Source organism: Felis catus, chromosome F1 (assembly GCF_018350175.1).
Source record: "Felis catus isolate Fca126 chromosome F1, F.catus_Fca126_mat1.0, whole genome shotgun sequence".
NCBI classification, from domain to species: Eukaryota; Metazoa; Chordata; class Mammalia; order Carnivora; family Felidae; genus Felis; species Felis catus.
Window position 1 is genome coordinate 62073268 of NC_058384.1, and position 11874 is coordinate 62085141.

At 47.5% G+C, this 11874-nt stretch overlaps 1 protein-coding gene across 2 annotated transcripts; it reads right to left on the bottom strand.

Annotated features, from left to right (window-relative positions):
* Positions 1-1679: 1679 nt before the first annotated feature.
* RGS4 (regulator of G protein signaling 4) lies at positions 1680-8894 on the bottom strand. Of its 2 annotated transcripts, XM_003999542.6 has the most exons (5): positions 8720-8891; positions 5720-5824; positions 5371-5432; positions 4622-4788; positions 1680-4181 (listed from the first exon to the last, which is right to left on the bottom strand). In XM_003999542.6, exons 1-5 carry the CDS (start codon positions 8761-8763, stop codon positions 3942-3944), a joined length of 618 nt encoding a protein of 205 aa, XP_003999591.1. In that variant the 5' UTR covers positions 8764-8891; the 3' UTR covers positions 1680-3941. The 2 variants fall into 2 exon arrangements, with proteins under 2 accessions (XP_003999591.1, XP_003999592.1); XM_003999543.5 differs by lacking the exon at positions 4622-4788 and having other exon boundaries at positions 3966-4181; positions 8720-8894.
* Between the last annotated feature and the right edge of the window lie 2980 nt (positions 8895-11874).

Consider the following 11874-nt stretch of genomic DNA (forward strand, 5'->3'; position numbering starts at 1 on the left):
TCTCTGTATTTCCCAGGATAAGCAATGCCCTGCTGTGGCAACCAACAGCCTCGGAAATAAATGACTCAAATCAGCAAGGACCTTTCCTTGTTCCTTCGATACTCTTTTTTTTTTAAGTTTAATTATTCAGTTTTGAGAGAGGGAGAGAGAGGACAGAGAATCCCAAGCAGGCTCCACGCTGTCAGCACAGAGCCCGACGCAGGGCTCGAACTTACAAATCCTGAGATCATGACCTGAGCCGAAGTCGGACGCTCAACTGACTGAGCCACCCAGGAGGCCTTCATCTGATATTCTGAAGTGAGTCAAGGGGTCCTTCATCTCGCAGCTATACAATCTGAAACATATAATCCCCCACGGTTGCCAGAGGAGAAGAAGAGAGAGATGGAAATGCACTTGGCCCTACGCCCAGCCGTGTAGGCTTGAAAGTGACCCTCTGCTCATCCCTTGGCGTGTGGGCATCTGGTGAGCGCTTCGTGTCTCTGCCACGCTCTCTGGAGGCAAAGATGACTCAGGTCAGATCTCAGCTTTGCTCCTTGATGGCAGTTTGACCTTGACAAGGGACATAATTCCCTGTAGTCTCCTCCTCGGCAAAAGGTGGTGGATGTTTCACAGAGGCCATGCCCGTGACTGGCGTCTGTATCTTAGGGTTGGAGTGAGAATCAAATTATTTACCTATGCAAAGTGCTTAGGGCAGTATCTGGCCCATAATAAGCAACAATGAGTGGTTTTTTAAAACGTGCTCTTTGATGGCGGTCAGCAAGAGTTTGCACATATGTGTTATTTCATGGCCGACCATCAAGAAGAAACAAAGGATGAGCAAGGTGGAGGCTGAAGGAAAGGACACTGCTCACGGTTGCTAACAGCAGCGACTTGAATTCTTCCACCACACTTGGTAGATGGCACTACACCCAAGAGCAGCGACCAGGCCCTTGTGGCGAGTCTGACCCGTCTACGTGGCAGACAGAAAAGGGCAGCCCTGGGCGTCTTGAGGCAAGGTTGCAAAGCTTTCCTCTAAATATTTCCGAGAAGTTCGGATCCCTCTGTGTGTTTTTCTCAGGAGATGGTGCATAATTTTCATCAGACCCCTGAAAAGGATCTGTTCCTCAAAACAGTTGAAAATCCATGGTCCCCAACACCCCTTCAGCTGACCCTCGCCACAGGGGAAGTACAGTTCAGAAACTGGGGGTCTCATGACATAATGGATATAGTACCCGTGACCGTGAATGTGAACAGTCTACACCTCTTTTCGAGGGGAGGGAATCTGTAAGGGGGAGGGAGGGCTTTTTGAGCAGTTTGGGCAGGAATCTGTCCCTCAGGGATCCACAGCTCCCCTCCACCCTTGTCAGTCTCCTCCGCTCCCACCTTCTCTCATGGGGCAGATAATCGGAGGTAGAAGGCGAGGAGCTCTGAAAGATGGGCTCTATCTCTGGAACAGTTACTGAGGACCTGGAAGGGCGGCACCAAGTCTCTTAGCAAAGTCCCTGGAGCCAAGACGGCCCCGGCTCCGTGATGAGGGGTAGGCGGAGCAGCGGCAGGAACTTCAAACAGACAACATCTACTTTCTGCTGTCTTCTCCAGAGTTGGCATGGGAGCAATCAAAGACTGGATATGAGCCCTCTGCCATCGTCACCCTACATCCTGCTGCTTCTCTGTGGATCATTAATGTGTTTACAAGCACATGGTTTTGTCTGAAGCATTTATTTACCCTTGTTATTAAGATGCGTGGGTTTCACCGGAAGCATCAGCTTTGAGGCCTTTAAAAGCACATGATAAAAGCAGGCATGCAAACGGGAGAATTCTGCCCACGGGCTGTGAGCGGGTTAAGCTCAGCATGGCCATCAGTGATAAAGGGAGAGGAAAATACAACTGAAAAACACACTTGAAAATTGTATTACATAAAATAATTTACTTCTCATTCAGAACGACCTTCTGGACCTGTGTGAGATAGCAGTCCAGGAGCACAGGTACAATCTGAAAGTCATGACCGTTAAAATAGGGCAAGATCAACGGAGTTACACGTTTGGATCCTGGAGTCGACCAGAGACAAAACTGTGGGAGAAAAGGGACGCGGACGAAGGACTCTAGAACACTGAAAGCAAGGACTGCCAGAGAGACAAGAAGGGCTCCGATGGAAAAACCTAGATCTTCGATACAGTGAGATCTGCATATACACACTCTGGTGTCTTCACTCTGCGACCCGGCCTGTTGGCTTAGGAGCCACAAGGTGCTCACGTGTGTCGTCTATGCTGGAGGAATCGGTATTATGCATGCAGGCGTGCGTGTGTGCTTCGGAGGCTGTGGTTTTACAAGAATGAGAAGAAAATTACTTCCTGGCCATTCATGAATAATTCAGGTGATATCCTGCACCCCCATTTATAAAACAATACAATAATAAAAACATTGTACAAAACATCATAAATAACATAAATGAGAAATTTTCAAGTATTTCATGTACCTTGAAAAGTTCCGAACAGTAGTTCTAACAATCGATCTCTCTCTCTCTCTCTCTTTTTTCTCCCCTTTCTCTCTCATTTAGTCTTCAGAGCCTAAAAGGAGATACCCCCAGGCTCTGTTAGCCCTGATGTTTGGGAATGGAATGAACAAGATCCTGCACTCAAAAGAGAAACTTACAAGGGCTTTTCAGTTTGTGCAAACATGTATCCCTTTATAAAATACAATCCTTCCCTTGTTGCTGGTTTCCAGGTGCAGGCACAGAGCCTGGACCCACGGTGGGGAAACCACCAACCACCCAGGGAGGAAAGGGGCCTCATCTGATGGCTGAAGTCCTCAGGCAAAAACAAAATGAGGAGAGCACCTTGGTCAGGAGAGGGAAAAAGAGTCGAGGAGAAAACTACTAACTCCGAAGTTCTGTGCCCTCGCTCAGCCAGTATCATCCAGCAGGTAGAGCTGGCGAGGCCCCACCCGCGTTTCTTCCTTCAGTTCAAACATCTTCTCTCCCAACTCTGTACCAACCCTGCCAACAATTATGCACCAAGCACCCAGTCAAAGAAGGGGAAGCCAGCGGCTCAGGGGCTGGAAAGGGCCGTTAATAATAACCAGCCCAAGACAGAACTGCGGCAGTCAGGCATAAGAGACTCTTTAGGATACTTGCTCCTTAGAATACGGTTCAATCTGGGAGGCTCTCCGTGAGTAAACTACGCATGAAGTCCCTTGGCTGCTTCTCCAGCAAGATCTATGGAGTTTTACAGAATCAACTTTCCCCAGATTAGCATGCCTTTCTTGGCCTGCGTGGCGGCTGGTTCCGTTTGCCTGTGTGATTGCAGGATGAAAGGCCAGGGATCAGAACGTGCATATAAGTATGTGCACCCACTCTAGTGATGAGCACCTAGGGTCTTTCCTATCTCTCCTTGCAGAAATATACATGTAATATACATAGACACATATACATAGAATGTGTATGTATGTGTGTGCCAATATATGTATATATGTAAATATGTGTATACGCATAAATGTAAATATATGTGCCTACATACATATATTTACACACACACATATACACATAATAGGTCAACCTCATCTAAACACTTAGAGTTTAGAGAAAGTGCCAACAGAATACATGTGCTTGTGGATGTCACATGAAATGTACCAACCAACACACCTGAGGTCAAGCCGTTGGGAGGAGAGAGCTCCACGTCTTTGAAAAGCCACCCCTGCAAAGCCATTATGTGGGTACTTGCTCACGTGGCACCCTAAAGGAAATCTGGGAAAACCGGACGAGAATGAGGTCCTGCCCTGATGGGACACCGCAACACCAACACTAAATCTACTTCTTACATGGGAGTGACTCACACATGGCAGGCAGCACGAACACTAAGCTACAAGGTGGGTTAAAAGCCCTCGTGCTTAATACAGATCAATATTCGGCCTCGGGTTCTCCAGGCAGAGGTCTTGGTACGTCAGCCTCCGGCGCCGTGTGACAATCAGGCGCACTGGGGGACCAGAGAAGGACAGTCTGCGGGACTCTTGGCTCCTTTCTGCTTCTCCGAGCCAGCGCTGGAGGAGTCGGCCAAATCAAGATAGAATCGGGACTTGAGGAAGCGGCGGTAGGAATCCTTTTCCATCAGGTTGAAGATCCTCTTCTGGGCCTCGTCAAAGCAGGTTATCGTGGGCTCCAGCATGTTCCGGCTTGTCTCCTCCCTGGTGCAAGAATCCAGGTTTACCTGCAGGGTGAAGGCCGGGACGTATTAGGCACGCCGCCCTGGGGAGGATGGGAGGCGCATGCTTCGTAGTGAATCAGGAGTGTGCGGCTTCCATACCCCAGAAATGGAAAAACAGAACATTCCGCGCCACCCTGGCACCTGCGAGTGACAGACTATAAAAGGTTCATCTGCTTCTGGGCAGGCAGGGCACGACCCTCATTCTTTCTCACAAATTGGGGAGATTTATCAAAACACTCGTGAAGGGAGGTCATCCAAGTCACTCGGATAAAAAAAAGAGCGTTTTCTCTTGATGATTTACTTGAGGTGGTCGAGACCGTAATGACCTCTTCCACGGCTCTATCTTTTCCTTTAACTCGGGTCATCTAAAGGTCCATGCCATTCAATACCACTTGTAGGCAATTTCACCAAGACCCAGGGAGTTCTCTGCCACGAAGACCTACCTCTTTAGTGGCCTGGACTGAGATGAATTCATTATAGATCTTTTTCGCCTTGGGACTCAGTTTGGAGGGCGATTTGATTTTCTTGTACTCTTCACAGCTAATCCAGAAGTCAATGTTCTCCTCGCTGTATTCGGACTTCAAGAAAGCTTTGAAAGCCGCCAGCCCACCTGTGATGGGGGAGAGAGACCCACACTCATCACCATACTGACCGGCCTCCTGGACAGCCTATCTCAGGAAAAGCCAACGTGCTTGAGAGAATAAAGCATGGAGACTTCAAACAGGCCCCTCTCTCCCCACTTTCTGGGGCGTCACTTGGGGTCAGGTAACCCTAATCTGTTTGATATCTATTGGATCCCAGTTATACCTAGTGCTCTTTGCTCAAGGTGTGAAGTCTCATTCCAGAAAATGGTGTTTCTGAAATGCCCATGCAGCTACCAACTGCCAAAGTCAGTTGGAGAAGGAGATACTGAGGTCGACTCTGCAAGAAACGTCAATATTTGGCATATTTTTTCCCTCTACCCTTTTTCCATGTGGTGAGAGAGATGGGGTCCGGGCGAACTTCTCATTACGTATCACGACGCTCTAGGGCACGGGAAAATTTTAAACAGACTGATTCCCCCGAGTCTGGAAGTCAGAGGAAACCCCACCCTTTCTGCAATTCCTATTAGATCAAATATAGTGGGAGACAACTTGGCTATCTAGAGAGCTTGTGTCCTCATTCTCGGGGGGAAGAAAGTCATCAGACTTACATTCATGGCTAATCAGGTTTTCCAGTGATTCAGCCCATTTTTTTACTTCCTCTTGGCTCACCCTGGAGACATTACAGAGACAAAAAAAAAATAATAACAATAACTTTGAATGCTGTGATACAAAACTACGGCAAGAAACTTAAGATCCTGAGAAAAATGCGGATATTTTATTTTCCATCTTGAGGATGCGATCTGTTGCCGAGGAGGGCAGTCTTTCCACTAAATGCCTGGAAATTTCAAATGCAAATCTCGCTTCACTAGGACCATACCTTCTTTCTTTCCTCATTGAACATCTCTGACATTAAAGAGTTTATAGCCCATGCGTTTTCCCCGAGGCCTTTTCTCTTACCTCTGACAAACCACCACTTTGTCCTTCTTGCTGTGGGAAGAATTATGTTCGCAGGAATCAGATTTCTGCAGCAGGAAACCCAGCCGATGTTTCATGTCTTTTGCACTGCACGGAAGAAGAGGAGAAAGAATAAAGCCAATTAGCTGCTTTACCAGATGCCCTCGTGGCAGAGCTCAAAGAGTCCGTTACTAGGAAAGGGACAGGAGAGCGGTTAATTTAGGAGATGGGGGGTGACGGTGGCGTGAACTCTCAGGAAAACGAGATCCCACTTCTGTTTCTGCCCGTGACTCACTACAAAACCCGGGGCCCGAGTCACGGCCCAGCCTGCTCTGTCTGCGACAGAGTTCTGACCCTCAGTCGGCGCCAGGAGCCCCTTCTGTACGCCTGTCATGTTGACGGATGGAACGCTTTGGCGCCTCTCATAGAGACACGCTGAAAACGTGACTGCTCTTCAGGTGATCTGTGGGCCTCAGAAAGCAAGCAGGAACTGTGAAATGTGGCACACCACCTTCTGGCCCGGGGTCGCTTGTTTGCACCTGCCTCGGAGGGCCCTGCAGAAGCCCCTCCGGAGGGGAAAGGGCTGCGAGGTCCCAGCCTTGCACGAGGTGGGCGGAGCAATTCCGCAATTCTCACAGCGGGATACACACCACGCAGGGGGGTGTGCAGCTCCAGTGGGGGGAGGAGGCGGCAACCGCAGATGCTCTGGCGAAACCTGAGCTCCTTCGGGGCTTGCTTCTAGAGCAATCCTCCGGGGCTGCTGCCGCTTTCCTGTCTAATATCTACACTGTAAGGCCGTTTACACGATAAAGGGCATCCGAGACTTAAAAACCATAAAGGGAAGCAAGCCAGAGTCATCACTGCAGCTAGTGACTGTCTCATTCGAGCCGAGCTTCCAGTTTATTTGTCCCTGTTTAATAGGTAGCGAGGGGACGGCCGGGCGCATGACTCACTCAGAAAGAAGAAGCTTTTAATAAGTTTTTAAGCTCGACTTTCTCTCTATGTTAATTATTCTTTGGCTTGGATCTCTTTTATTATAAAAGCCAGGACCTAGTGTTAAAAGAGAAATGTCATTGTAAAAGAAGTGAGAGGCTAGATGCTCCTCCTGAGAGGGAGAGAAATAAAGTCACAAGGATAAAGAGCCATTTTAGGAAGGCTTCTGATGGATCAGTGGCTTCTCTATGCATGTTGCCCCAGAAAGTTTGAATTCCATTATGTTCGTAGACTGCCCCTAAAATGGTATTTTCTCTTCTTTACAAGCCCATTTTTCTCTCCTCTGCTTCTCTAATTGGCCAGGGGATGCAAAAATCCTCCTTAATGATCAATATATAATCACGAAGGCTCACATGATTCTAAGATAGAAATACATTGTGATTCGGTCCAAACAGAACTGATTTCACCTTTCCGTGTGCTGGGTCAGGGTGAGACCTGAGTTACCAATCACTGCAAGTCGTCTCATAAAGAGTTGGAAGTAGGCTTAGCAAGTATGTGACATCTGCCCTTCCAACACAGTGCAACCATAAGCAGAAAAACCAGCATGACTTCAGAGGTCACCGGAGTCAGGAAACCGGATCTGATCTGCACTCTGCCACGCACTGCCTGTGTGACCTTGAGCAGTTCGTGCCCTTCTGCAGTCTCAGGCACTGATGCTAGGGCGGAGCACTGGGCTACTTAACTTGCAGTTGACCAGCGAGGAGGGGGAAGAGCCGTCCACCTTGCTGATCAGAGGCTACCTCCCCTTAGCTCCTCGGGCAGACTCGGGCAATCTTTCATCTGTCCCCGAAAGTCCTTCCCAGAGCGTAACTCTTTCCTGGCAGTCCTGTATTTTGTGAGGGTAATTTTATAGATGAGCTAACCGTAGCCCTAGGCGATTCGCTCCGTTCAGCTCAGGATAGGAATGGTGGAGGTCAGGGGCATTCGTTCCATAGGTGCTTCATTGCAAAAGCAGCCATGAAAGCGTATTTTTACAAAGAATATTCTTTCGCACTCCTGAATATTCGAAAGGGAAACTTCTAAGAACTGCACAGAAGACTGTGCCTTCTGGGATACTTCTGAACTGAAATTTAAGGTGATTTGTATTTGCAGGGAAACAAGGGGATGGTGTACCTACAGACTGACTTTCTACCTTTAACTGTAAGATGAAATAATGTAACATGCACCAGTTCTGCCTTTTTCTTCAGCTGGCTAATATACAAGCATTCTCTGAAAGCATTTATTTCTATCTTTTTAAAAGCCAAAGGCATACAAGGACCTATGAAGTAGCTTTATTTATTTATTTATTTATTTACTTATTTACTTATTTATTTATTTATTTATTTTAAATCAAGAGACAGTACATTGACACTACATTGACAAAAGTAGGGTGAGATCTTCTACAGAACCCTTAACGATTTGTTAGGATCAATACTTTTCAACCACCATTCACATAAGGTATTTCAGGAGCTGGGGGAAGGGGCAGTGAGAGCAGGGGGACCCAGTATTGAAACTCATACTGTATTGTCACACTTGCTTATAAGAGCGTAAAGAGTGGAAGATACTGCAGCACCACACAGAAAGCACAGTGTGCCCATGTTGGAGCCAAGCCTCATTCTGGGGTATCTTTCCCTAAACAAGACCTACCCCCCCCCCACCCCGCCATCGGGAAAGCTCAGAGCCATGATTCCACAGACCCCAGCGATGCTCAAGTATAATAACAACAATCACAGACCACCGCATTGAGTCCGAAACCCTCTGATCACTTCTTCCTTCGAACTAGCTTGGTGAGAGGATCGGGACGGTCCTCGAAACCGAGGTCAATATAAAACAACACACAGGTGCCAACAACTGGGGAGCACACTCCTCCAGTTAGTGTCCAGCTGGTCTCGGAGGAAAGCTGGCAGGTCAAGGCTCTCCTGACCACACTGTTTCTGATTCCAAAGAACGAGGTCGCCATGTGGTATAGGTAAGCAACTAAGCAAGTCTCCCCGAAAGTGTAACGCAGGGAGTGGCTGAAAACGATCTTACCTCCTCAGGCAAGAGGCCGGGAGACCTGCAAGTCCTTTGCACATCTTGTTAGGCGTGGGATTCGCAAACTGGGAAGGAAAGGCGGCAGGCAGGAGGCGCTGCGGCTTCTGTTTTGAGCTCCCCGACCCTCCTCTCGCGGAAGACGCTGTCAGAAATCTGCGAGCTGCTAGCGAGGCTGGCGGGGTCCCTTTTATAGCCCAGCCGACGCCGCCCGGCCAATCAGACGGCAGTTCTGGAACCGCCCCCCCCCTCCGTACCGCCCGGCCATTCAGACGGCAGCTCTGAAACCGCCCCCACCCCTCCGCGCCGCTCGGCCAATCAGACGGCAGCTCTGAAACCGCCCGCCCCGCAGCGCCCGCCTCCCCGGCTGCAGGAGATGAGCAGGGAGGTACATGACGCATCACCGTGCTAAGTGAACAGCCCGGGAGAAACCTTTTGCGAAGCGGGAGGAAGGAGAAGAAAAATGTGCTCAGTGTCCCTACCGATGTCGGTATGGGGTTTTGAATTCCTAGAAAAGGGGGAGGGGGAGGGAGAGTGTCACATGCTACGAAACATAGGTGTATTCATTCTAATATAAAAACAATGTCAAGGAAAAGTTGCCTCCTGGAAGGAAAGCTGGCAGCAAGACTCGGTGAGCTCACTTTGGGACCGAATCTCAATGCACTTCCTTTTTTTTTTTTTTTTTTTGCATTAGAAATAGCATATCGCACGTGGTCCAAGAGCTCATCCTATTTCCAGAAGGGATTTGGCAGGAGCAGAGTTTCCAGGCAGCGATGTGCAAAAGTTGCCCGGGGGGTAGTCACATTCATGCAGGGATGTGGAGAGGAAAAGCTGGATGGCAGGCAGTTATATGCCCGGCAGCACAGAAAATTCCCCTTAGGGAAAGTGGATTAGCCACGTCTGTCATCAGCCTGACTGTGGAATACTTCTCTAGAAATCTTACTAGGAACAGAACTCAGCCTAGCACTGACGGTCTCTTATACGTCCATGCCTCCTGCCAAGAGCTGCAAGGCAGCAGCTTGAGGACCAGAGGAGGGAGTGAATGAACAATTATAGACACCCTCTTTCTTATTTGCAAATAGATGTACATATTATTATGTCTTACAGAATTCAGGTCTCCAAACTGGTATATCAAGATATTGAAAGAGAGAGAGAGAGAGAGAGAGAGAGAGAGAGAGAAAGGGGCAAGAAAAGATGTAATTCGCATGCATATTACCAGGCTTCTGAGTGAACATAAGAACATTTGACCCTACAGGTGGTTCTGACACCTGGACAATTAGTATCTTCTGTACATAATATGACAGACTGAACGTTCAAAGAAGCACGCAGGTGTTTTGCATCCCGTAGTCGTAGCTCTGGTACCCACACCAGGGTTACAGAGGGGTCTTCACCTTGCAGGAAGGCAATGCGTGGAAGGAGGGAATTAATTGCTACGTCAGACCCAAACAGCTTTCATTTTTTCAGTAGACGGGCTCCTGATCATAGCAATATAGTGAGCTGTGCTTTACATGTAAGAAGCAGGGACATCAAATGGTTTCAGTGGAGAAGGTGAAAAATAGACGGGTTCCAGTGAGATGCAAAGGTACCTGAGAAAATAGAAGGGGGAGTGATAACGAGCAATCTGCCTACCACATACATAACCCCTAGACATCCCGCACTGCCCACCCCCTTACCCTGGCCCGTGGCTAGTAGAGCAAGGAGACGCCAGAGAAATATGGAAGTATGCATCTAGAAGATGTGTGTAAAATTATAGGAAAAATTCTCTGGCCTTCTCCAAGGCAAATGGGAAAAAAATTAGATTAGCTACTGGACACCTTTTCCTTGGGGTGTACCATAGAACACATAAATTTCTTTGTGAAGCTGACGGCTGTCCTAGGTTGTGTTGTGGAAGGGACTACAGTGCAATGCAGAGTGACAGAGGCCATCGGACCAAGGAAGGTAGACCCAGGGAGATGGACCGATCAGAACTGGCATCAAAGAGGAGAGAATCATTCACAGGGAGGAAAGTCACCCAAAGGTAGACGAAGCCCTTCTTTGTTGACCTAGGCACCTAAGAGAGTGATTGTTCAGATAGTTTCATTTTAGGAACATGAAGGAAGACCCCTTAAGAACTTTATACCTTGGACCTAGGTCAAAGAGAAGCTTGATTTGTCATAAATACAAACAGTGCCAATCAATGAGTTTAATGGGATTCAAGATCATCGAGGCTAACGCCTTCATTTTACCAAAAATGAAACAGAGGGGGAAAGTGACTTGCCAGGGTCACGCCTTCTCACTAACAGACCTGGTTCCTGAAACCAGGCTATGTGGATTGTCTACTGTGCTATTGTATTTCTCACTGTCTTATCAGATGAGATAAACTATGTAAACAGAGGTATTTCTACAATGGAAAGTGCTAGGCAAATATTTTTTTATTGTTAGATTATATACAGTAGATAACAAAATGCAGTATTAGTATTAGGCATTTCATTCAAGGAGATTCTGCCTGATTTTCTCTTGCTCCGTGACAGTGGGAGCTGCTTTCAGACCTCACTGCTCTGATTCTCTATCAAAACCAAGTCTTTTGAACTTCGTGATTACCCATTAATCTGTCAAGGCATTTCATATTCATTCACTTCTTTAACTACAATGTCTTGAGCTCTTAAGAGCCTTAATGGTTTAAAGAATGTTTGGGAGAGCTTTATATAAGTTAACTTGTTTTACGATATGGGACTTGATGGTGTTTGAGGAGGCGAAAACGGGTACATCATGAGACCTTGACAATTTTCCGCCTTCTTTCTCTGACATACACAAAGCCTCTCATTCTATTATTCTATGATTTGTCATTCTTGGATGATTCCTGGGATGCGGAATAGCTTCATTCTCAAAAGATCTACTTTGCATTTATTCATTTCTTTAAGACCTGTATTTTGAGCACCTGCTCAGTGACAGGTTCTGTTTGAAGAGCAGTGGTTAGTGTGAACAAGGAACAAGTCCCCACCCCAGGGGAGTCTTCATCCAGGTGGAAGAAGCCAAAAAATAAATGCTAATTCCAGATTTTGACCCATGCCATGGGGAAAATAAGCAAGTGATGTGACAGAGAGTAACCGGATGGCAAAGGACTCTTGTAGCCAAGGTGGTCAGAAAGCCCTCTTTGAAGAGGTGGGATCTGAAAT

Bases quoted from the DNA above. Each gene is read 5' to 3' on its own strand.
- RGS4 (XM_003999542.6), bottom strand. From the start codon at position 8,763: ATGTGCAAAGGACTTGCAGGTCTCCCGGCCTCTTGCCTGAGGAG. The intron at 5,825-8,719 runs GTAAGATCGTTT...TCTTCCGTGCAG, and splicing joins CCGGCCTCTTGCCTGAGGAG to TGCAAAAGACATGAAACATC. The intron at 4,182-4,621 runs GTAGGTCTTCGT...TTCACCCTGCAG, and splicing joins CAGTCCAGGCCACTAAAGAG to GTAAACCTGGATTCTTGCAC.